The sequence below is a fragment of the Rhinatrema bivittatum genome, chromosome 12 (genome assembly GCF_901001135.1).
Source record: "Rhinatrema bivittatum chromosome 12, aRhiBiv1.1, whole genome shotgun sequence".
NCBI lineage: Eukaryota > Metazoa > Chordata > Amphibia > Gymnophiona > Rhinatrematidae > Rhinatrema > Rhinatrema bivittatum.
In genome coordinates this window covers 15,734,908-15,760,967 of record NC_042626.1, presented here as the reverse complement: position 1 = coordinate 15,760,967, position 26,060 = coordinate 15,734,908, and the positions used below count along the sequence as shown (strand labels likewise).

General features: G+C 48.0%; 1 protein-coding gene across 8 annotated transcripts in view; it reads left to right on the top strand.

Moving 5' to 3' along the window:
- NAV1 (neuron navigator 1) overlaps positions 1-26,060 on the top strand; it is a 290,127-nt gene that overhangs the window by 120,128 nt on the left and 143,939 nt on the right. For 7 of the 8 annotated variants that reach the window (XM_029572140.1, XM_029572137.1, XM_029572134.1 and 4 more), the window contains exon 4: positions 20,686-20,788. In XM_029572140.1, coding sequence (XP_029428000.1) covers positions 20,686-20,788 — 103 coding nt within the window. Of the gene's footprint in view, positions 1-20,685; positions 20,789-24,435; positions 24,653-26,060 lie in introns of those variants that run through there. The other variant, XM_029572142.1, reaches the window with a different exon arrangement.

Here is a 26,060-nt window from a genome sequence, read left to right as displayed (position 1 = left end):
TTGAGGGCCTCAAGAACGCCTTAGAAATCACTCATGACCCACAAGAATGGAGACTATTTATAGACTCATCAAAACTGAGTCTTAAGGCTGTGCTTTTGCACAATGGAAACCATCTTCCATCTATTCCAGTAGCGCACGCTGTCCATACGAAAGAGACGTACCATAACTTACAGCAGCTACTGAATTGCATTCAATATAACAAGTACAGCTGGCACATCTGTTGTGATTTGAAGGTAGTTGCCCTTTTAACGGGAATGCAGCAGGGATATACAAAATACATGTGTTTCATATGTGAATGGGATAGTCGATCAAGGGAATTGCACTACTTGCGGAAGGAATGGCCTCGCAGACAAAATGTAGCAGTTGGACAGAAGAATATCCAGCATCCAGCTCTTCTCGAGGCTCAAAAAATCCTGCTACCACCCCTTCACATCAAACTAGGGTTGATGAAAAACTTCGTGAAAGCCATGGACCGGACTTCGCCAGCTTTCCGATACCTGCATGAAAAAATTCCCTCAACTCAGCGAGGCAAAGATTAAAGAGGGAGTTTTTGTGGGTCCTCAGATTAGAGAGCTCTTCAAAGATGACCGGTTCGACAACTTGCTGCAGGGTGATGCGAAAGAAACATGGAATGCTTTTCGCCTAGTGTCTACAAACTTCCTCGGGAATGTTAGGGCAGAAAACTACAAGGAACTTGTAGAATGCATGCTGATGCAGTATCAGAAATTTGGCTGCAATATGTCTCTAAAGATCCATTTCATGCATTCTCATCTGAATTTCTTTCCTGACAATTGTGGTATGGTTAGTGATGAACACGGCGAACGTTTTCATCAGGATATCGCAACAATGGAAAGAAGATACCAGGGAAAATGGTCCACTACCATGCTGGCTGACTACTGCTGGACACTCCGCAGAGATGCTCCCGAACAGGTGTACAAGAGACAAGCAAAGAAATCTAAGACGTAGTCTAGGACTTCATTTTTCAAACGGAATTAACCATAGGTCTCCTGCTATTGGCATACAGTTCAAGATGTAATTATATTATTGCATATTACAAAAAAACTAGAGCCAATTTTGCATTTTCACAGTCACATTCGTGTTTAGCACACGGAAATCTATAAGAATTGACTAATTTCATTTTAGTAACATGACTTTTGTGAACATTTGTTGCCCAGTGGAACCTGTCTTGATTGTTTGAATCTTTCTAGCTTTATTTAATCAATCAAACAAGCTAACAATGGGAAATTATCCCAATTCTCCACAGCCGCTCAGGAAGCTCTTGAAAAATATCCTGGCTGAAGCGTGACCCGATTTCATGCTGTTGCCTACATTTATGCAGGGGACTTTTGATCCCATAGCTCTAAACACAGATTTATTCATCTCTGCTTTCCATGGCGGTTTTACAGACTTTCAAAAGGGCTTAATTTGCTGAGAAATCATTGGTGCAGCGGCAGGGCTCTTGCATGGTGGTCACTGAGGGTGGCAGGTGGGTCCGTTTGGATTTTTTTTTTGGAGGCAGCCAGAATACAGTACACCAGTGTAGCCTGGTTCTCAGACCCAGAAGCATGCTGGTATTCCTGGAGAATATTCACCGTGTGAATATCCTCTGCAGCTCTAGGGAGATTGCAAGGGAAGAGCCCTGACAAGCAGTGTCTGCTGTGGAAGATTTGTCCTTGTTGTGTTATGGCCACAGGGGTTATTCAGGTGTCTTGGCCATGAGCACAGTGTGAGGAAACGCAAGCTACCTGCACCCCCCCTGTTCTTGTGGGACCATATTCACAGGGGCATGTGTGTGTGGGTAAATCCGTGACCCACGTTCCCTGACGATAAGGCTGAGGTGGATAATGGTGTTAACTGGAGAGAAGGCTGTGGCAGTGAGTTTGAAGGTGTTATCAAGGCCACAGTGTGTGTGTGCCCACTGGCAGCTGGTGAGGACCATGCCATGTCCAGCACTATCTCTGCTGGAAGGGCCCTGCGTCTGCTCTTGTACGATTTGTTATGTAAATCTCTGAAATACTTGGACAGAGTTTTCACACACCTCTCTTGCCAAAGTTTCTGCTCTTTCTGGCTATGTTGGATGACTGCTCGATTATGCCTGTGTTGCTTGTTATGATTAATTATTATTTTTTTAAGGTGATTATAATTAGTCCTGGAAACACAACAAATAGAGGAATAGAGGAACCAATAACAACAATGGGATGTTTCCTCTTTGAAGCTGCACATGCTTGTTCCAAAGTGTTTCATTGGTATTTGTCATTAGGCACCTCCCAACACTCAATGTGATGTCACTGAGGCTCGGCGCTCTTAAATGGGACGTTTCATGCCTTCCAATGGGGACTGCTCATGCTCAACACTTGGTGGGAGGTGAATTTCAGCGTGGCACATAGAGAATGTAATCATTTTGGCCTTCCTTCTGTGGAATTTGGAGGTGTGCAGAAGATTATTTGCCAGAGTGAATCTCTATGGAACACAGAAGAACATCCCTTCCATTTGCATCCTTAGGAAACAATGCTGCAGACCAAATATCTCCAGAGGACAAACCACTTACCTAGTTCTGCAACTATTAAATCGAAGCCCTGGGGAGGGTAGGAGAGGGTAGCATCTTTATATTTAGTTTAAATATAAGAGAAGCAGCTGCTGGCGCAAGTGTGGGATGAGGAGATCCGGGTTCTAATCCCACCTTTCCTCTTCCTTATATGGCCTTTAGCAAGCCATTTATGCGCTACGTGCTGTGTGCTGCTTCTTAGTTTTTCATCTGACTCGACCCACTGTTGCTAGCTACCCAGGGCCGGTGGAAGGGTGTCGAGCTGCCCTAGGTGATGATAGCATCACCGCGACCCTCTCACTCTCGCTGTCATCACAGACAGCCTGCCTACCGACTTCTCTTCCCATACGCAAACTCCTCTGTGCTGCCTCTTTCGATTTAAAAACTGCTGCCCTCACGTCGTGCTACGGTGCTCTGCCCATCTCTGGCACCCTGGACCACCGCCCAGCCCTCTGGCCTCTGGCAGGCGTAACCTGCGCATGCTGGCCGGCTGCCGGTGCGCGAACCTCCGGTAAGGCCACTGAGCTGGAGGCCTCTGTCCGCCCCCGGACCGCCCCTGGACCAGTGCCATGCCCACGTCCACGCCCCCTTCCCGTCCCTTTTTCAAAGCCCCGGTACAAACGCGCATCCCGGGGCTTGCACGTGCCGCTGAGCCTATGCAAAATTGGCTCGGTGCATGCAGAAGGGTTTTTAAAGGGTTACGCGTGTATATTACGTGCGTAACCCTTTGAAAATCTACCCCAGTGTTTGCAAATAGTACACACTAGTTTCTGAAATGAATACCAAGGACATTTTTCAGGTTTTTCGAGGCCATTTTAGATTTCTTTTGGATTTAATGAAATGCAAATGATTAGTTTCACTTTAGATTACCTTTGTCTTTTAAACAAAGGCACACCCCTACTCCTCACTGCCAGCTGGAATGTGGTTTTCCATGCCGATGTGCCATTCGAGGTCCTGCCTATCCAGACCAGCGGTGGTAACGCCTTACCCCAGCCAATAGCATCTGGCACATATTTTTTTGTAGTCAAATCTTCCCAAAACAATTGTTGGACAAACTTTATCTGTGATTTGCATTGGATTGGCAGGATTTGGATGCTGCTTGAACCCCTGTTGGCTTTTCAGAGCCTACTGCGGTGTATTCTGGGATTTGTAGTGCCTATTTAACCCCTAAGAGAAGCAGCACTTCAGAGCTGTGGCTAGACTAAGGGAGATCGTCCATTACGATGAGTAGGACGGAGGTTTATAACTCATTTGGATGGGTTCCTGATGTAGCACAATGTTAGCCATGTCATGACTTGAAGTCCTACCAGAGGCGACACTAAGTGCCTTTGAAAGTTGGATGAGTTCCTAATGGTAAATGGGTATCTGTGAGTGTTCAGATCTTCTGAGATTCCTGTTGAAGGCAGCTGAGCCAGGGATTTTCTAACTTTCATTCTTGGGATCAAGAAGGGGTGTTTTCCCCCCATACTATAATTACCTAATGTTCCACAAGGTTTTTGTCTTTTTTCTAGATCACGACACACGCTAATAAGAAGAAGGCTGTACTCACAGGCAGTCTTTTCTCATTGAAACCCCTGCCCCAGGCTAGCATGACGGAGCAGCATAGGTAACTTAGCTGGTCCTGCAAATTTCCTGGGAGCGAGCCCTTCAGCACCGGCCTCTGGCTGGGAGGAGTCGCTGCCTTAAGGGCAGGCCTCTTCCTACCCTTCCTGGGCCCCAGCGGGTTGGCTTCATTGGAAACCCATTACACAAGTCTAAGGCCTGAGCCACCTGCCCCGGTGTAAAGGGTTAAAAGCACAAGTTTGTGCAAGGACCGGGATCAGCCAACCTTTGCGAAACGTATCTATCTGGTGACCTTATCCATATCATCAAAACAGCTAAAAGCTGTTGAATTTGCATGACAGTCACCAAAGTCATATTTTATTAGGAACAGAACAAAACTTACCTCAGGCTAGGCCATCAAGTGCAGAGAGGTTGGCCGGCCTGATTTCCTAGTAGGGCAGCCCATCAAAATGGCGCGGTGCAAGAGCAGAGTCCGCCCGTTGGCCTCCTCTCGCCTCCTCATGCCTGAGCGAAGCGAGGTCTTCACAGGCAGGAGTGATGCCCAAATGCTTCGGCCTTGCCAGCCGCGAGACTTGCAATGTGCCGGTGGTGCCACGGTTCCTCTGTCCCCCTAGCATCCTGTCCGCACGGGCACTGGAGGGAAATTACAGTGCACGCTGTTTGCGGCCAGTACAGGCTCTTGCTGTCCAGTGCAGGTGTGGTCCGGTGCCTGTGAAACTTGCAAACGCCATGAGATCAGACTGCCTTTTATATATAGTGGGCTAGGATGGGGGTGGGATAAAAACTGATGGTCCAGTTCTTGAAGGGATTAGGGGATGGGTGATGGGTGATTGTGATGGACCGTCCGCCGGGGATAAGGCTGAGCAGGTGGCAGCTTTCTGCTGGTCCCAGGGAAGGCACTGATCATGCAGTCACTGCGAGAGCCATGCGGAGCCCACAGCGGGCAAGAGAGAAGCTGTTTGTTAAATCCATCACGCACAGTCCTGGAAGCAGGAGCAGGGCCTGGTGCCCACCAGCTTTTCATCGCCTCTTGGAACAGGAGCAGAGAGCCCTGGGTGGACCGAGCACGGAGGCCTCAGACTTGCATTGCTTCTTTCTTCATCTATGGACAGCCCACGACAGCTTTCTATTCCTCCACAAACAAAATTCAAAAGAAACAATTTGCTTTCAGCACCTCCCTGGTTTCCTTTTCAAAGTTCTCGGTAGTTGTTTTCTTGACATGCACAAGTGTTCCTCCGTTTGAAACTGCAGAAGCTTCACAAACTCAAGTCACGTCAGCAGGGTGCATGAGAATGGCCGAATGCTGGTGCATCTTAATGAAAGCTTGGAAAGGCTCTAGAGACGCTGACCTTGATTGCCCCTGCTCCTCCTCACTCCCCTTGTCCCCCTTCCCCATCCCCTGGCTTCTTTCTCCCTCCATCCTTCCTCTCCCTCTGACTTCTCTGTCCCCTTGTGGCTCCCCCCCCCCTCCCCCACCGACTCCCTAGGCCTGGAGTGGGCAAGAAATGCATCGCTCACCTCACGGTCCTGCCCCAGAAGCCCAGGAGGCAGGGATCCTGCAGCTCAGTGCTTTGTAGTGAAACGGATCGATTCGGTGTCCACAGTGGCTTACATCCGTGAAAAAGATCTGTGTGCACAGGTGCTGACGTGCTCGGTAAGGGGATGTCACTCTGTCTAGCTGATAGGCAGTGGCGCCTACATGTGTGTTTGCTCCAGTATGACAGAACATGCGTGACAGCACACTTTTGACAGCTGTTGGAAAGGCAGTACCCAACTGAGTTTGCAGGATCAGGCTTCACTTTTTTTTTTTTTTTAAATGTGTTATATCTGGGCTTTCCAGGCTTAACTGAGTAATGAATTTTGTTATTGGTCTGACCTGTAAGCAGAATAGGATCTCCGATGCATTGCTGCTCTGTTGCTCCCAGCTCAGGCCTGGTCTGTATTAAAGGCGTGTGGAACTAGCAGGCACGTGTTTTCAAAAGCTGCCCCATAAGAGGAAAATTTGGGTTTCTGTTAAATTAGAAGCCCAGAGGATGCCCGGTCGGTCTACAATCACCTTTTACTTGCTTAGGCAGGCTTCATCACATCATCAGTACAGAGCGAGTGTTGCTGTCTGTTTGTCTGTCCTCAAGTGGATTGGGGGAGGTAAGGCCACACTAATTTTATCTTCTCTCACACCCACGCACAATAACGCATTCATTCTCTCACACACGCCCTCTCTCTAACATACACAGGCTCCCTCTCCCTCACAGATACATTATATGCGTGTGTGTGTGTGTGTGTGTGTGTGTGTGTGTGCGCGTGCCTGCCTGTGAGAGCCTATAGGTGACACATGGGCTCTCACAGGCACACAGGCTCTCACACAGACACATTCACAGGCACACACTGGCTCTCACTCACACACACACCTGTAAGCTCACACACATATACACATGGCCCTCTGGTGTCATCGGGCCGTAGTGGGATGAGCTCTACCACAGCCCTGCAGGCCTCTTGTCTTCGAGCTCCACTATGGCACCCCGGGCCTCCTGTTGTTGTCTTTGGGCAGTGGTGGGATGAGCTCTACCACGACCTACTGACCTTCCTGCATTATGGGGAGGGGGGGGGGGGGAGCCGTAGAAGTTGTGCACTGGGTGTGCGTACAACAGAAGACCTGGGGCTCTCACTTTCAGCCGCCGGCGAGTTGACGGCGGTCTGCAGCGTTTCTCTTTCTTTGGCTGCCAGCAGGTTAGGCTCCACTGGTGGCCCTGCAGCTTCTCTTGCTGCTACCGGCTCACCGCCCTCCCCCCCTCCCGGATGTGCTGCCCCATGCATCTGCACATTATGCACACCTGGTCACACCGGGCCTGATTGCATAACTCCCCTTCCCCCCTCCCCTGCCCCCACACACATTTCTTTAACCATTCTCTGCGGGCCAACCTTCAACTTGACCCCATCCCTCAGCTTCCTCTTGCTCCAGCCTCCTGTCCAGTAGATAGAGGAGGCCACTATGGAGGTGTGGGAGCAGCAGCAGCATAGAGTTAATGGCTCCTTCCCAGCCACTCTGGCCCAAGGGGCTTTCTCTCCCTGCCATGCCTGAAAGGATCCCTGGAAGGACCTGCCCTGGCAGAGCCCTCAGAGGCCCCTTTCCCCAGTCCGAGCAACAGACGAGGATGAAATGTGAGAAATCATAGCTGGGGGTGAGCCAGGGGCCTGGGAGGCTTCCTGGTGATGGATGCAGGCAGGCAGAGCTCCAAGCCCAGCAGCACATGGAGAGGATTAGCAGTTTCTGGTTGGCACACCCCTGCTTTTCCCATTGTATCGCATTTCCCAAGCCTTGTTAAAGATCAGAATTCGGCCAGTGCCAGATCGGATCTGTTTTGTATTATTTAAGGAGCCCTGTCTCTCCCCTCCCCCGCAGCGCCCCTCTGGCTTTTCACCCGGGAGGATGTGAGCCCAAGCTGGTCGAGCTCTGGCCACGCTGAAGCCCAGCTCTGGCGACCAATCTGCTTCCATGCCCGGGCTAATTAGCGGCAGTAATTAACCGGCCAAAACTTGAATGGGATTATGTCCCTCCTGCTTCCACCCCTTCCCGTGTTTCGTTGAAAATGTTTTTGTATTTGTAATACTTTCCCATTTGCAAATAAAGGAAAACAATAAAGGAACATCATTCAATGGCAAAAAAAAGATATTAACACTCCATATCTATAAATCCACACATTAAAGGGGGATTCCAAAATATATATATAAAAAAACCCCCAGAAGAAACAAAATAGCATAATAAGTGATTGACCCCAGCCTAATCTTAGCACAGAAAGAGGTCTAACATGAATATTTGATTCTCCAATCCACCAGATCATTCTGCATCTGTTGATGAGAAGCCAAAAAAGGAGCCAGGAAAATATATCTGTTCTGCTGAAAGAGAATCGACCGTGTACATGAGTAATGCAGGCTTCCCCAGCAACAAGAACGAAACCTGAAGGATAAAAAACTTTTGTCTACCAGTTTGTGTGACCCCCCCCCTTGTTACAGTAAATAGCAGTGGAGAAAGACCCACGTGGTCCATCCAGTCTGCCCAGCAAGTCTGTATTTCTTTTCAGGGTGGTAACTGCCGCTCCGGGCACGTTACCCCAGTTAACACGGGTTACCCCCTTTTCTTCATTCCCATTAGGGATCCTCGGTGTTTATCCCATGCCCTTTTGAATTCCATGCCCGTCCTCTCCCAGGAGCTCGTTCCGTGCATCCACCACCCTTTCCATAAAAAATATTTGCTGAGTCTACCCCCCCCCTAGAGCTTCATATTACATCCCCTAGTTCTCCAGTTTTCATTCCTGTGCATCCTTAATTCCTTTCAGATAAGTAAAAGTCTGTTATCCTAGCTCCCCGTCTCCCCTCTCCTCCAGGGTATACAGGTTCAGGTCCTTCAGCCTTGCCTCATATGGCTTCCGATGCGTTCCCTACAGCGTTTTGAGCACCGTTCTTTGGACCACTTTCATCCCAATAAGCTTTACCAAGAAACTTGTTTCCCCTTCTTGCCTTTCTGCTGCGTCCTCTTAAGTCGAGCCTCATGCATGCATGCCAAGTCTTCAGGCTGTGCATTAAGTGTGACCCTTCAGGCCATCACGCGTTGCCTCATCCTGCACATCAGTTTCTTCTCATACAAAGAAAGCTTTGACCTGCTGCCCAGTGTGACTCCAGACAGAGGATAGTGCATCCCGAGGGGCTCGTTCCTTCCCAGGCCAGAAACTGCCAGGCACCCCAAAGTTCTGCCTCAGATCAGTAAGCTTTGCCAGGGTGTGGGTGGGGGTCTTGTGTTGCTGGGGTCCAAGTGATTGCTCTGCTTGCCTACCCCTTCCCTCAGACCAGTCCCTTCCCCTGAATTCTATTTATAAGGAGGTTCGGGGGCCTTCCCTCCCGACCCCCAGAGCTGGAGTGTTAGCAGCATTTGCTAGGTCCAGCTGACATGACGGCTGCTTCCTTTCGGACTTGGGCATATCGTTCCACTGTTAGAAAAAGACAGCTGCAGGTAGAGCAGATCCTGCCCCATCTGTCCCGAGGAACTCTTTTCCCACTCCAGGCTCCTTCACATCTACTGCCCTCACTCACTTAGGGATCACCTTAATCCCCATTTAAGGGGCTAGTGTACCGCCCACTAATGAGAAAAGAAGGTTGCAAGGCTTCCTTTAAATTTCTGTCAAAGTCTAAGCCCTTTGTAGATCCCTGATGACTGGCAGGCATGGCTAATGCAGAGTCGTGTGCCTGGAACAGTGGCCGGCGGTGGCATCATGAATTCAGGCACAGGGCCCCCCAGGCATTTGCTGTGTGACAGGATTTCACATGACCAGCTGAGAAGAATGACCTCCTTTGAACTTGGCTTAACATGGCACGATGCAGACTACCATGCACACTCTCTCTAAATTGTGAATAAAATCCAGTAGCTGATGTATATTACAGAAATCCTACAGGGTGCAAGCTAGGTTGAGAGAGAGGCCAGAGAAACCCAGTTACTTTCGCGACTTTGGTTCCAGCACAGGAGCATCCTCATCTCTTCCTCATTGCTTGTAAGCTCTTTGGGACAAGGAGAACTCTGCATGCATTGTGTCCTGTTAGCATGTGCAGTGCAGTGTGCACTCTCCCTGCGGCATGAATCAAGGGGTAATGGGTGACAGTCGTCGTCATCTGTCAGCCATGGGATCTGCACAGACCTGCAGTGGGTGCAGTCAAGCTTCCTGCCAGCTGTGAGAGCTTTCCCCCATCTTTCTGGCGAGATGGAGGTGCCGTGGCCAGTAGTGGGATTTGTGGTTTTAGTGAAGCGCAGCGGTTTTGTTAGAGGATTCTCTCTCACCTGAACCCTTTCTCTGCTGAAGAAATTTTTTTTGGGGGGGGTAACTTTGTCACAGCTTGCATAAATTACACTGCAAATATATGCATGAATTACACCAATTTTCAAAGGAAAAAAAGTAGGCGCGTACTTTCCCTTTTGGAAATTCTCCTGCCAGAGCCACCCATGCACAATCGCACCTGCTAAATTGGGAGTGGACATTTTTCGGGAAATTTTACATGCATACTTTTTTTGAAAATGCAACAGCGTGCATAGACGTGCAAATCCCTCCCTAACCTACCCCCAGGAGCACCTCCCCTCAGTCGGGGCACACTTATGCGTGAACATAACACACCTGCATATTGGACAGGCAATTTTGTAAAAGGCCATTTCTGTGCGTGGATCGCTGTTTTACCTGCAGACATCCCTCTGAAAATTACCCTCCCTGCGTTTTCTGTTTTTCACTCCTTCCATCTTTGCATACCTCTCCCCCCTTCTGGGGAAGCTTGCCTGGCCTGAGGGCTGGATGGATGCTGCTCCTGGTCTCCCTCCCCCACCTGCATTTATGGTGCATCCGGGTTAAACCAACCAATCCAATGCATGGGGCATTTGAGACTGGCACCCCTTCTGCTGCAATCACAGGGCCAGCCACTTTTTAGGGCGCTTTAATAGCTTACTTTGCTTAACTTTTTTTTTAAATTTACAGTTTGTTTTTGGGAAATGGGCCTAACAGTGCACTGCATACACCCTGCTCAGCGGGGAGAATCCGATCAAGGTCTGGGTTTGCCTCCTGGCTTCTCTGAACTTTATAGTATCAGTTGCTCTAGATGCAAGGGAACAAAACCAGAACTGGATTAGCCGGTCAGGATTGACCTGGGTCAGGTGCCAACCTTATATACATCTGCCCCAGGGCTGGATTTTCAGTTCGGCACATGCCCAGGAGGATGCTAACTTCCTTGCAAAGGGCACCACCTGCCAGACGTGTACCAACTGAAAGAGCCATGCCGAGCAGACAGAAAAGGGGAGGCTACATTTTCATCAGGGTACCCCTTACCAGGAGTTTGTAAATCCAGCCCTGCCTGCAGGGTGCATCATCTGCCTGGCCAACAGTGGCAGCTAGGGTCTAGTATTCCGAGCCTCCAGTACAGGGCTTCTCAAAACCATCCTGGTAGCCCCAAACCAGTTGGGTTTTCTGGATAGCAGCAGTGAAAATGCAGGAGGTAAATCTGCACACATTGGAGTCCCGGTTCATGGAAATAGGTGCAGCCCAGTGTGACTCCCTGGAACTAGAAGGTGTGGCCTAGTATTTAGATGAGCAATGGACGGGGAACCAATCCTGTGCTCAAATCCCACTTCCCCCCCCCTCCCCCCACGAATGCGCCTTGTGATTTTTGGTAAAGTCACAGACAATCCAATGCAATACAGTGAGCTCAGCCGAGCGCACTGCTTGAGCCATGGTTGGGCACGCATTTTGACACGTGTCCACAACCCCATATGCTATAAGGGGATTAGCGAGTCCAAAACGCGTGTCCAACCCCCTGCGAAGCTAATAGCATTCATCACTTGCAAATGCATGTTGATGAGGCTATTAGCTATTCTTCCCTGATTATAAAAGAAATGTTTGCTCAACGCGCACATTTTTATCCTCAGAAATTAATGCCTGACCGGAGCATTTAAAAAAAAAAAAAAATAATAATAATAAGTGTGCTGGCGGTCAGGTTAGGAAAAGAGATGCTCAATCTCGTAAAATTGAGCGTCATTTTCCTAAACTGCTGGCAGTCACCTCTCCCGGGCGCCAGCTGCCAAGGAGGCACTAGGGGTGCACAGTTTTCCCTAGCGCCTCCTTTTTACCGCGGCGGCTGATTTAAATATTAAATCGGGCGTCCTGGAGTGGTCGATCGGGCACTCAATCACGAGCGTCCATTTTCCCCGTGCCGATATTGCATTGGCCTGATAATCTCTTGTTGCCTCAGGTAGCTGTTTGGGGTAGGGACTTATTGTACCTAAACACTAATAATGCTGTAAGCTGTGTTTGAAAAGGCAGGATAAAAATGCAACTTATTATATGATTTTCATGTATATTCATTGTGGGGTCACCAGGATAGCTTTGGAAGCCCTGCCTGGAGCTGGTGGGTGTCTGTTGTCTTTAAGTTGAATTCCATGGCAGTACTAGGGAATGATTTGGACCTTACCGTTACTCAGTAGGGGTGTCCACCATGACGCTTACCTGTGCTGCTCAAGAGTGACGAAGTATTCTCCAAGGTAGAGAAGGTCTGACTTTGTGGTAGGTGCACGACTGTCGTGCTCCTAAAGTGAAATTGGTATCTACGGATAATCTTGCTGATAAATGAACCCAAACCGGGGACCACCAAGAAGAAGAGATGGTACCCCAGGGCTGGGCATAAAAAGGACTCTCGCATGCTGGCTGTCTCCCATTGCTATAGCAATCTCTGTTCATTTGCGTGCCCTCTGCCGAGGAAGTGCTGGGTCCTCTTCCTTGCTCCCCTCAGTTTGTACAGAATAAATGAATCACCCTGATTAGAAATAGCGGCTCAGACTGGATTTATAGCCATGGGATGCAGCCTGTTGATCTTATGCATGCAATGGTACCTGTGCCCCCTATGATACCCATGTGCAGGAGTGGGCACTCCTGTCCTTGAGGGCCCCCTAACCAGTAGGCTTTTCAGGATGTCCCTAATGAATATGCATGAGATAGATTTGCATGCATACAAACTGGACCTGGCTTGTGAGACTGATAAAACTTTGCAGGTCTTCAGCTCGGCAAAGAACTAGGGAGCCACCCTGTGGCTGCAGAAATTCCAGAAGCAAAGCTGTGGAGCGGATCGAGCAACTTCATGCTGGCTTATTTCATTGCTATTAAAAATGACTGTTTTTTTGCCTGTATATTCGGCTGTCTTAGTTTGTGCCTGTGTTATGTGTGTGTAGCACACAGATCCCCCTTGCAAATGCACGGCAGGCTTATGGCGTTCTGATTTTGATGACTCGAGCTACTTTCAGGTGCAGTAAGTAGTTTTCACTGCAGCCTGTAGGTTTCATTCTATGATGATATCGAGCATTGCCAGCACAGCCGTACCATTAGTTAATGTCATAGCCGATATGCGGATGAGTTGCCTATTGTAGCCACTTTAGAAGAAACAGCGAAGATCTGAAACAGTGGAGGAAGCTAACTGCTCTCTAATTTTCTTTACATTAGTTAAGGAGGAAAGTCACACTCTAAAGAAGCTCGGTTAATAGGTGCAACATTTAATGAAGGCCGTCTATGCGGTTGTTCTAGGCGGGTGCCTGTTGGTTGTGTGCGTGGCAGAGCTGTGCTAGCTGCGTGGCGAGGCACGTGCTCGGGTCGGGTTGTGACTCCCCGCGTGCCACCACCTGAGGTGTGCTGAGCGCCGGGGGGGGGGGGGGGGGGGGGGGGTTTACCCTCATGGAGTTGGTGAGTGTCCGTACTCTCTGCAGTACAGGCAGTGTCGGGATTAGGGGGAAAATGTGGAGAGGAGGTCTACGCTAGTCACGGTTTCTAAGGAGGTGGCCTCCACGCTTCCTTTTATCAGGGAAATACCCAGATGCTGTCGTAAGCCGGTTATTAGCAGCCAGTGGAAAGCACTAATGAGGATTTGTATCACCTTCCCCCGCAATCTTTTCCCAGTAAAATTATAAAAGGCGCCATTTCATCACTGTGGCACAGCATAATGGACTTGTCTCAATATTTTTTCCCCTTTGAGCTAGAAATGCTCCCCTGGGGTGAGCCAGGCAGGCCTGCAGCCTTGGTTCATGTGGACTTAGCCATTAACCATTGTTTTGTTACAGTCATAAAAATATAAATATATGAGAGAGAAAAACCCCCCACTTGTGATGTCTTATAATGCTTTGGAAATTAGTACAGAAAGCCAGCATTACGGTGCCCTGATCACTCCATGGAGTCCCTGCTTTGTAATTTTGTATTTAAGGGTAGTAGTGAGGAAGGGCTGCAGGAAGGGGTAGTTAAATCTTTCAATAATGATTGTACCAGCTTGGAACAATTAAATTATGGCCCAGAATTAATTTGATATTTCTGCTAAAATGAACCTGCTCCTGTGCTCTTAAATACAGATTTTTAGCTGCTTGGACTTTTCCAGCTCTTTGAATGTGTCCCAAAGTGAACCATACAAGCGTCAGCTATGATGTGACACAGTGATGCCTTCTGACAGGATGGAATCAATAGCGCACAGACCGCAGCACAATAACAGGTACCTACTCTGGTCATTGCAGTGACAGCCCTCAGCCAGGGTCATGCATCAGCTCTCCTTCTGGAATCCTGCAGTCATGGGCTTTGACTCTGGCCACTAGGTGGCATCCTTGAGCAATGACCACGCTATGCCTCTGCAAGGTGCCCACAGCCAAATCAGGGAGCGCTAGATCCAACCTGGGGACTCTCTGTGTGTGCACTGCCACTGGGCAGGCCTGGCAAACGGATAAACAAAATGAAACAACCCTTCGTCCCGTCCCCCCCCGAACAACGAAAAAAATAGAAAATGAAACACAAATTTTCAAGCATGTACCCCTAATCCCCTGACCTGGCCAAGTCAGGGACCAAAAGACCTGAGGTGATCCCAGGTCCTTCTCAATGAGGGTCTGCAACACTGCTGTGGAAGCATCAGTCTGGCTGCATAGACTGATTTTTATCCAGAGAGGCTTTGTGATGTGCTGCACAGTTTAACACTGCAGAGACGTTTATTATTATTTATTTATTTATTTATTTAAAGATTTTTTATATACCGGGGCACGTTAAAAACATCACCTCGGTTCACAATGTAACGTAACATAGCAACCAGCTTTACAATAATTTAATGTAATGCAAACAGTAAGAAAACTAAGTCAACTTGAGACAGGTGGTTACATAATTAACTCTTAAGGAGAGTGGACGAAAGAGTTTTTAACTATTAACAAGGTGACAGGATGTAATGGATGAGTGAGAGGTGGAGGGATAGTGGAGGGGGAACAGGAGGGGGACAGGAGGAGATGGTTGTTCAGTTCGATGGAGGCGTGTCAGTCGGGGGGGGGGGGGGGGGGGCGTGAGGATCGGGGATATATCTTAAATAAACCCTTAAATAAATCTTTGTGAGTAAACGGTTAGTTGGGGTATGCTAGTTTGAAGAGCCAGGTTTTAAGATTCTGTTTGAATTTTTTATGGCAAGGTTCCTGGCGTAGGTGGGGTGGCATTTTGTTCCAGTGAGACGTGCCTGCTATGATGAATGATCTTTCTCTGATCGTGGCATGTTTGATGACTTTAGGGGAGGGAGTCGGGAGTTTGGCTTGGTGTTGGTTTCTAGTTGGTCTGGTTGGGTTGTGGAGATGGAGATGTTCGGGGAACCAGTGCATGTTTTGGTTGTGGATGGCTTTATGTATGAGGGTGAGGGATTTGTAGATTATCCTGGAGGTAATCTACGTGCATACAGCTGCCACCTGGGGGCTGCACATTCTAGCGTCCAAGCTGTATGAATGCTGCCAGATAGTAACTATGCACAGAGGGTGCAAGTCGCCCTTCAGCAGATCTGAGTGCATGCAATCTGCAGGCAGCACCAAGTGCACGGGTTTCTGGTAAGAATCGCCACATAAAGGAGATAAGGAAAGCCTAACTTTATTTCACAGAAATCTTGTGGTTTATTCAACCCAAGTTTGGGTCTGTCACTATCCGTCCAATACATGCACGCACTCGTCTTGGTAAAAATTGTGTTACCGCAACATGCCCCCAAATACATTTCTGTCCACTCCAGGACAAGCAGAACTCATACATTTTAAACTCGTACCCACTCATGCTAGTTTGTGTTGAACTTAGTGAATAAAGGTGTTGAGCTTCTGCTTGTCATTAACATTACTCTGATGTGTTTAAACCAAGAGTTATGATAAATATTACCAACAATGGCCTCTGGGAAAGAGAACTTTCAAAATAATGAGTGATTAGATTGAAAAGGTGACTTCTTTTTATTCTTAAAAATAAAAAGCAAAGAAAATGGAAAGGAGAGCTAGGAATAAGACCAAACAGAGGCACAGAGCCCAGGAAGATGGTAAATGGAAGGTCACAGATAATGTTGCTGGTTTTATATATCAGTTGCATACACTTAGTATTCTTTTCCTCATCTGGCTCAAGAGAACCCTCTTTGTCTAGCCTGGTCCATGATAGCTGATCCCTTTCATGCTGGAAACTGTGCTTGGAGAGGAACTGGTTGTATCCAGGCCATAACTAGGGGTAGGTGAGGCTGGGGCAGCCACCCAAGGTGCAAAGCCCATAGTGGGGCAGAAAGATGACTAATATATATAGTAACATAGTAATGACAGGTCATCCATCCAGTCTGTCCAGCAAGCTACTGCTGCTCTGTGCAGGATACCCCTATGTGTGGGTTAAGGGTAGTAAATGCTGCTCCATGCAGCTATCCCCAAGCCTTATGATTAGGGCAGTAATATTTACCATCAAAAACCAAGCAACTGTCAAACCCATAAAAAAAATTACTGCTAGCAACATTTATACTGGGTGATAAGCCTCTTGAAAATTCAGACTGCTGCTTGATGTGCTTTGCATTTGGACTTGGCTGCAGAAGCAGTCTTATGCCTTTTCCTTTATGTCTGCACATCAAGTACCCCAGACCTTAAGAGTCAGGGCCCACGTTGGTTGTCATCCGAATCCAATTCCCTCCCCCCCCCCCCAGGCAAGCATTTGCCAGCGTGGGTGAAAAGCCAGGAAGAGTGCAGCTTGCTTCCTAGCATCCAAGTTGCAGAGGGAAAGAGGACAGGGAGACAGTAGTGGGAGTGTGCTGGGCACAAATATGCTTGATTTGCCCTAGGAGTTAAAGTGCCTGGTTAGAGTTCTGCCTGTGTGTGTTGCAGGACGATTCCTCTCCCTGCCAAGCCTTGCTGCTTCCCAAGACTGGTCGCTGTCAGAGAGTGAATAGGTTTTGTCTCTTACATCTGCCATGGGGTGGGGGAACAGAGGAGGAGGCAGCTGGAGTCAGTAACACTGACATTCATAGTATGTTAATACTTTACAAGATACTGTGGATGAATGTGTGCTGTGAGTGGAGGAGTAAGGGCAGGGGAAGAACAGACCCAGTGCTTGGAACTTATTTAAAAAAAAAAAAAAAAGGTATTTATCAAAGTAACCAGTTACAATTACTGAGTCTCGTCATTAGCTTATACATCTAATGCGTTACACTTTTTGTAACCAGTTACAGCTACAAGTTCCTAAAAAGCAAAATAACTTTTGTGTGTTCCTCTTGTAAGCATTTTGAATATAAGCACATTCTGGTTTTTTAATGCACACATTTTCCCTTTATACTCCTACCGATGCATTTCTTCTTCCTGTTTTATGTGTTCCTCAGCATCTTCTCTCCTCTGCAGCATCCTCCAGTCCCTGCTCCCCCCCCCCTCCCCTTCCCAAGTGTCTGTTCTCCAGGTTTTTCTGTTTGCTCCAAGCCTGCTCCAGTACAGCGCAGCGTGTGTCATGGGAACCTTTCCCGAGGGAGATATTGCGTCTCCTACTGGTGGATTTATCACAAAGGGATCCTGCTGTAGGGTTTGCAGAGGGGGAGGGGCGGGCACATTCTCTTGATCTCTGATCATCCAGATGTGGATTTATCACAAAGTGTCCTCTGTGCCAGTACTGTGGAAGCAGTTAAGAGCTGACACGTGCTGTACTCCTGAAGACTGGGTTGAGATGCGCAGCTGGAGTGGATCCTGTTATTCCCATTCTAAGTCAGTGTTAATGCTCCCATTCAGCCGGAAATCAAAGGAGCCATGTCCCTAGGAGAACCCAGGAAGGGAGTTTGTACTGTCTGTGCACTTATTCGCCCTAAACCTGGTTCTGTTCCAATCTCCCCCTTCTAATGTAAACACTAGAGGAGTTTCCCTAAGACCCTGAAACCTCCTGAGCTCTGCTTCCCTCTCTCCTCTTATAACACTAGAGGAGTTTTCCTATGACCCCATAACCTCCTGAGCTCTGCTCCCCTCTCCCTCTTATACTATAACACTAGAGAAGTTTCCCTATGACCCTATAACCTCCTGAGCTCTGCTCCCCTCTCCCTCGAGGATTTTCCCTATGACCCTATAACCTCCTGAGCTCTGCTCCCATCTCCCCCTTATACTGTAACACTAGAGGAGCTCCCCTCTGTCGCTGTAACACTAGAAGAGTTCCATAATTCCATTCCCATTTGAATTTTGATGATAATGCGTGTGGTAGTCTTATTTCTGTTAGAGTATTTATAAATAGTAGAGAAAAATTAATAATTAAAGGTCAGGCATACTAAAGAGTGGTTTTCCATTTTGTGGCTGTGGCTAAAATGCTCAGTACATGAAACTGGCTACATTTTTTTTTTTTAATCAGCTCTAGTACTCCCTCATTCAGTGGAATAAGGATTTGGATTTTAATTGTCCCAGAAGGCTTATAAATAAGGACCTTCATGTTCTAAACATTTTTTCCCAATAGACCCAGAATGAGAGAAAAGCCTTTTAATAAACCAGGCCCTAGGTTTGTAGCTGAGACAATGGAGGGTGAAGTGACTTGCCCAAGGAGCATCGGTGAAAGAAGCAGGATTTGAACCCTGGCTCTCAGCCTCTTGCTGTAACCACCAGGTACTCATCCACTCCGTGCCATGCTCATATAAGAGCAAATGCTATCCCTAATGCCTGTTCTCTCTCAAATGCTCAGTTTGGTAGTTTGTATTTTATATGGCACAAATTCACTAAGACCTCTGCCTGGAAAGGTGCGCAGAACATGGCAATTTTTGTGCATTGAGTTTGAAAGTCAAGTTGGAGTGCTGGTAAATGTTTCTGAGGATATTAAGGTGACATAAAACAGGTGTAAATTTAGCTGCATAAGTGCATGCAAGTTAAAATGTAAAGTGCAAGATTAGATGTAATATGCCACCTTTTTATGTGGACTAGTTTGTGTGTGCTATGACGGTCTCTGAAAATTTGTAATGCTTATCATCCAACTATGCTGTGCAGAATGTACGTGCAGTCACTTCTGGGGCAGGGGTGGACGAGGTGACATCGCTTTGGATGGGGCCTTCCAGATGTCCAGCCCCCCCAATTCTGCACTTTGCTGCTGTTCAGTACTTCTGGCACTGGTGCAGGCTGTGTAACTGTGGAGCTGGCTCTGTTTTAAGTCCAGCTACCGATCTGGGAACGTTTGGGGGCATCACCCGGAGACAAAGACATTTATGGCTCTGGGAAGCCAATTTTGTATGCAGCGCTGCTGGTGGCGGTGGTCCTTGCACAGGCAGCAGCGTTCAGTCCCGTGTTTCATGCTCCAGCTTAAAGTTGCCTTTTGTCTTTCACCTCCACCTGGTGAAATCGGTCCAGGAGTGTGTGCTGTCTATTTGCATCCCCCCTCCCATATGCATTTTCTGCATTGCATTCAGCGTGTCTGCTGCTGGGGAGCACCCTCCTGCGTTGCCAAGGTAACCATCGACCGCCGCAGCGCAGGAAAGAATTTATTTTTGGTTGCCCGAACAAAGAAAACATGCAGGAGGGGCTAAGCAAAGTAGGAGCCCCGGAACAGGGCGTTTGTGATGTAATTTCCTGCACGGTAATGACAGAGGCAGGTCCGGCGCGTACTGGCTCCTGACTGGCCTTTACCTCAGTGTTTTCCAACCACGGTGCCTTCAGATCCAGGCCAGCACCAGACTCTGCTCTTAGCACTTCACGGAGAGAAGGGACACTAGCAGTGGCTCTTGACGGTGTAGCAGCTCCTTTTTCTGAACCACACATGCCTCTTCTTCATAGCTTCAAGCATGAGCCCTGGATTGTGGTAATTAATGGACAGCATATGCAGGGTCTGGAAAGCTGGGACCTAAATTGTGCAGCACACGCATTGCACACAGCACCTCCTCACCTTTCTCTTCCTGAGCCACCTTCTTTGAATTTTTCCATCTTCTGTCTTATCCCCAAATTGAGTGAGAATGGGAAGTGACTCACTTTCAGGCCGATGCAATACCGTGTGTTCAGGCTATCGTGCAGGTTAACCTGCGACCTCTGATGCAATAAGAGGATCAGCGTGTCCGACCAGAGTGTAGCTAATAGTGCTCATTGCACCTAAATGCTACGTTGATGAGGCTGTGAGCTAGTATTCCCGACGTGCACATTTTAGCCCTCAAAAATAAACGTCAGTCCCGGAGTTGGCATTAAGTTTTGAGGAGCCCCCAAAAGTTGAACTGAAAAGCAGAAAATACTACTTTTCTGTGGTTCCTCCAACTTAATATCGTGGCGCTATTAAGTCGGAGGAATCACAAAAAGCAATAACATGAAAAAAAAATAAATTAAAACACTGCTCTATCCCCAGGAAGGGCAGTGATGCGTATGCTTTGAGCGCTTTGCTTCTTGTGGATAGGAAGGTGCAGCTGACGTCGTATAAACTGGCCAGACAGCAGTAGTACTGGTGTGCCGGGATCTGAAGAACTTTCAAATTAAACTTGGCAGAGTATTGCTGCTTTCCGAGGATACCCCTGAGCGCTTGTGCCCCATGCAGGAGGGAGAGTTTTCTATCCCCTTCCTGACTTTACTTGGCTTCTCTCTCGGCACAGAACAGAGACAGCTGGATTTTGAGGTGTGGACACTGGAAACTGATTTAACACTCCCCAAAGTATTTGTACCCATCCGATAAGCTCTTCCATGGGGGTCCCATCCGATAGAATCTGCCACAGGGCCTCCCCATATTCTGCATTTAAACTCAGCAAGTGTCTTGAGGTCCTTCCTTCTTAGTAATGAGTGGTTTCTTTGTTCCCTGCAGATCCAGAGTCACAGAGAAAGAGGACTGTACAGAATGTCTTGGATCTCCGGCAGAACCTGGAGGAGACCATGTCAAGCCTGAGGGGCTCTCAGGTATCTCACAGGTAAGAGCACCTTGTAGCATTGCCTGTTCTTTCTCCTCTCTTCTCTACTCCATTGCTTACCGTTGTTTGGCAGTGCCCTAGTATTCTGTTTTGTCTTTGTTTGCAAATAAGCTTGAAGTCCTGGTAGATATGCAAATGACACCATAATGGTTTGGAGGAAGACACTGCTTGTTCTGTTTGACTTTCCTTGTGACCTTGGTAATGAATGGGGTAAAACTTTTGATGTCTCCTGTTCACAAGATATTTGGATTCCTTGCATACTCTCTTCTTTAAGGTCTCTTTAAGTTTAGGCACAATAAATACCAAGGCAGGTGGAATTATAACTGTCCTTCTGGCTGAGCAGAAGAGCAGCACCAGCAAATGGCTGCCCTTTCAGACGTAACACGGCTATGGGTATCACATGCCACCACAACAGAGTCCTTTCCTGTTGTGAGAACTTCTAGCAGGTTGTGATATATCCAATGCAGGAATCCATGGGATCTCAAAGGTTCTAGTTAGTCCCACTGAAAAGTATTTTCCTATGTAAAAGGATCACGGTTTGTCCTGGACCTGTGCAGCTGTGAAAACAGCATGCGAGGGAATGCACTGTGAGATGGCCATGTGCACGCCTGTATGAATTAGTGAGATCCTGTGGTAACTCCAAGAAATCTGCATTAGATAAAGTAAGGGGAAGATGATCTCCTGTACTGTGAGATTCTTACTGTGTTAGACCAGTGATCCCCAACCCTGTCCTGGGGGCCCACCAGCCAGTCAGGTTTTCAGGATATCCACAATGAATATGCATGAGAGAAAATTTGCATTTATGGAGGCGGTGCAGGCAAATTTTCTCTCATGCATATTCATTGTGGATATCCTGAAAACATGACTGGCTGGTGGGCTCTCAGGACAGGGTTGGGGACCACTGGTGTTAGACACACTGTGTCTGACAGAGAGAGAAATCTTCAGGATCACCACTAGATGGGCAGACAGGATAAGAAACCCACTGCCTTCTGCTGTCAGAGTTTCTGGTAGGACACCAAGAACGTGGCAAATTCTTTGCTGGCGGTCAGACGGCTTCCAACCTTGGCCTGTCATGTCGTCGGCTGTGATACATTTTGCAGAGAGCAGTGGTACTGGAGGAATGGAGGGGGAGGGGGAGAAAGCTTGATGGTTAACATCTCATGGATCATACTTCTGCGGTTATTAACGTCTGCTCTGGTGTCTTCTGTTCTTGTTTGTTGAAACAGCTCTTGTTTGCTGAAATTGCCTGATTGTCTAGGGAATGGATGTTAGCAACTTACTGGATTCTGGAACTACACAGTCCAGCTGGGCTTGAGTAATCAGAGCTGGGAGCAGGGTGGGGTGGAGGGCACATTCTCTGGTTGATATGTAGGGCAGGGGAGAGAAAACCAGAGAAAGTCCAAGTATAAAAACATCTGAATTCTGTAAAGAGTGAAATTTAAACAGAAAGGACTTTTAATAACCAAGAATCTGTAACAGAGCTTGCTAAAACCTTGCAACCCAGCCTGCATTTAAAAAAAACAAAACTCTTATTTCTTAAGATGCACATAACAAGCAAATTACACTTGTTGGCAGGACATGCAGTATTTATAAACAATCAACCAAAACCACATATCAAATAATTCAAAACAGGAACAAACAAAGGACCTTGTAACCAGTATGAAGAGAACCAGACCAAGTCTAATACGGCTTCCGTAGTGAATCATAAGAGTCCGAACCTCCCTTCAGCACACAGGTGAGCTTTTCCAGCCAGGTGATCTCCGTGGCAACATTCTTCCAGAATTCACGGCATGGCAAACTTTCTCAAATGTGACCAGTAGTTAGATATAAATCAACTGAACTACCAGCTTCGTAGTGTTAAGGGGCAAGAGACATGACTGCAGAAATGTCCCGCTCCACCACCCCCTCCCCCAGAATTCGTGGACAGATCTGCACCCCCACTTCACATGAATAAGGGACTCCACCGCCCATCCATCCACAGGTACTCCAAAACATGGGACTAGAGTTACTGAATTTGGAAAAGAATAGCTGATATCTCGAGGTACCATGAAGTCTTACTTTTTAGAGTAGGTCGACACATTATGTGCCATGCGCCAAATGTGTCGCCAGTTATCTGAATCAAGCTCAACATGGACAAGCTGGAGCCTAAAACACGTGCCTTTCCGGTGTTAGCTAGAAGCGTACCCGTCTCCCACTGGTTTAATGCCAACATCCTCCTTCCTCTTTTCTAAAGTCTGCCTCAAATATGTGACTTCTCCATGCTCCATGCTTCTCTATGGGCAGCATTCGCAGTCAGACTTGGTCCACAAAATTGTGTAATCTCACAAGAGTGGCAGGTGGGTTGGCCTCCACGTTTTGGTGCTGGTGCTCTGTGGGCCCTTTCGGGTGTAATGTTGTGGTTTTTCAGACTCCAGCCGAAGGACCTTTTAAAATGGAGTCGCCCTCCTGCGCCAGGAAGATCATTTTATTATCTTTGGCCTCGATTCTTCATTCTTCTCGGCAAGAAAACGGTGATTCCTTTTTTTTTTTTTAATAACATCTCAATTTTCTGTCTCCTGGCAATCATCAGTGGAGGTTTCTAATTCCAGTAGGGCCAAGTTGCCCCGAATGGAAGAGACAAATTGTGCAACCTTTTCCACGGTGAGATGAGGCTCAAAGGCATTTTTTTCAGACAAGGAGTCGAGCAGTTTTTGAAATGATTGAACCCAATCCGCCAGCATCATTTCTTCGTCACCCTAGGCTGAGTCCAGGGCCCGGTTGAGCTTTACGGTCGGGGTTTTGTTTTTTTAATAGCTAGGGGATGAGATTTCCTTTCCTGCTCAGCCCACTGAGCTGGGATCAGTTTCTTCTCCCACTCTTTAGTCCTCCTAACAGGTGAGAATATTTTCAAAAAGGATGGATTTAAAGGGGGATGAGCGGGAGCATCACTAAACTGCAGCTGCTCTTCCATGGCATCACATGGCACAGAGCTGGAACTAAGGCAATTTAACGCCTGGGGCAGGCAACTGGATTTACACCCATCCTGCCCTCACCCTGATCCTTGCCACCGGTGCTCTTTCCTTTTCCTGAAAGATGACGGGAGGAGAGCGTCTTTCTTCCAGATTTCTATTCACTACCTCCTCACGCTTGTAGGTCAGTCATTTTTCCGTTTCCTAAGGGCTTTTGAGCCCTGGGGGCGTCTGTTCTTATTGCCCCCCCCCCCCGCGCTATCTTGCTGCCAATTATGGAACACAACTGCCGGCCGGGGGACTAAGGCGTTAGCTTTGCTGAGTCAGCGAACTCTTTGGCCCACGTCACTCGGCGATCGTACGGCGAGAGCTGCTGCCTGGCTCCCACACGGAGCCTTATAATTTACAGCCGTTTCCAGTGAGCAATGAGCTGGCAGCGGTGACAGTACTTAGTCTCCCCCACCCCTTGCTCCGCTTGGGTCTCCTGAGAGGGTCTCTGCTGAGCATTTCTCCGGAGAAGGGCGAGGGGGTGCCTCCCCTCCCTCCCGAAGAGGAGCCATTTTTTTTTTCTTTCTGACTCAGCCTGGAAATGTTGTCATTGTTTGTCTTTCTGCTGTGTAAAGGAGACCAGACACTGGGGGGGGGGGGGGGGCGGACGCACATGAAATCCGGCAACGGATTCCTATTGTGGCTCTTCTGTAGCGGGTGAAGAAGCTTTCCCAGCCCGCTCGGCCGTTGAGCAGGCGGTTTGTGAAGGATGGCGGCAGGTTCTGGCGGTTGGCGGGCCCCGCCCAAGTGGTGCCACGCGCCACAGAACGCCGGCATTGCGGGACTATTTTCAGTCCTCGGAGACCAGCGCTACTGACCTGGCCGTGCCCGCAGGTTTTGGAAACGTCTGCGGTGCTGGTGCTCTTGGGTGGGTTTTTTTTTTTAATTTTGTGGCTGGGATACTACCTTTCCCCCTGGGTGCTAGCCATAGGCTGACTTTTGGTTGTCAGTGTGCAACCTTCACATATTTCTGACCAAATGGAAATGAGGCCTCTCCCCGCTGTAACCAAACTGCCCCTCCCTTTAAGCCTCTGGCAGTGCCTGGCATCACACTGAGTGATTTTTCTGCCCACTTGTTTTATAAAAACATTTAGAGTGAGAACCCTAAAGAAAGGCAGTATAGTGGATCCTGCAGCCTCTTATCGAGTTTGCCAGGACTCGCACTGGCTTGCTCAGAGAATGAGTATGTGAGAAATCCAATTGCTTGGTACAAGGTTGGCAAAGTGTGGGGATGTATCTTTGGGGGGAGAGGGGATTTCCGGGTATAAGGAGGAACGTATCATCCCTTTACGGTAGCATTTTCGCATAGACTGAAAAGCTCAAGGACGAAGCAGAAGGGAGGAGAGCTGTAAAGGAAAGTGAGAAGTTGGGGACATTTAGAAAATTCAGCGGAGGTTATAAGCGCCAAAGCAGTGATAGAAATCAAGCATGTCCGGGGCAAGCGACAAACGGGCCTCGGCGGTGGAGGAAGAAGACCAGCCGGCCAGTAAGACTTGGGGCCTGACCATAGGCAGGTGCCACTGGGGGGGACGGGACCAAGTGGTCACAGAGGATACATGCAGTCCACCAACTTTCCTGCTTCTGCGTCTGATCTAATATTTCTGTAAGCCTCAGAGGGCTTTGGCACCAAAAAGCTGGATCTGCACTACGTCCTTTATCCTTAAGAACATAAGAACCTGCCATATTGGGTCAGACCAAGGGCCCATCAAGCCCAGCATCCTGTTTCCAACAGTGGCCAATCCAGGCCATAAGAACCTGGCAAGTACCCAAAAACTAAGTCTATTCCATGTTACCATTGCTAATGGCAGTGGCTATTCTCTAAGTCAACTTAATTAATAGCAGGTAATGGACTTCTCCTCCAAGAACTTATCCAATCCTTTTTTAAATCCTGCTACACTAACTGCTCAAACCACATCCTCTGGCAACAAATTCCAGAGTTTAATTGTGCGTTGAGTGAAAAAGAACTTTCTCCGATTTGTTTTAAATGTGCCCCATGCTAACTTCATGGAGTGCCCCCTAGTCTTTCTATTATCCGAAAGAGTAAATAACCGATTCACATCTACCCGTTCTAGACCTCTCATGATTTTAAACACCTCTATCATATCCCCCCTCAGTCGTCTCTTCTCCAAGCTGAAAAGTCCTAACCTCTTTAGTCTTTCCTCATAGGGGAGCTGTTCCATTCCCCTTATCATTTTGGTTGCCCTTCTCTGTACCTTCTCCATCGCAATTATATCTTTTTTGAGATGCGGCGAACAGAATTGTACACAGTATTCAAG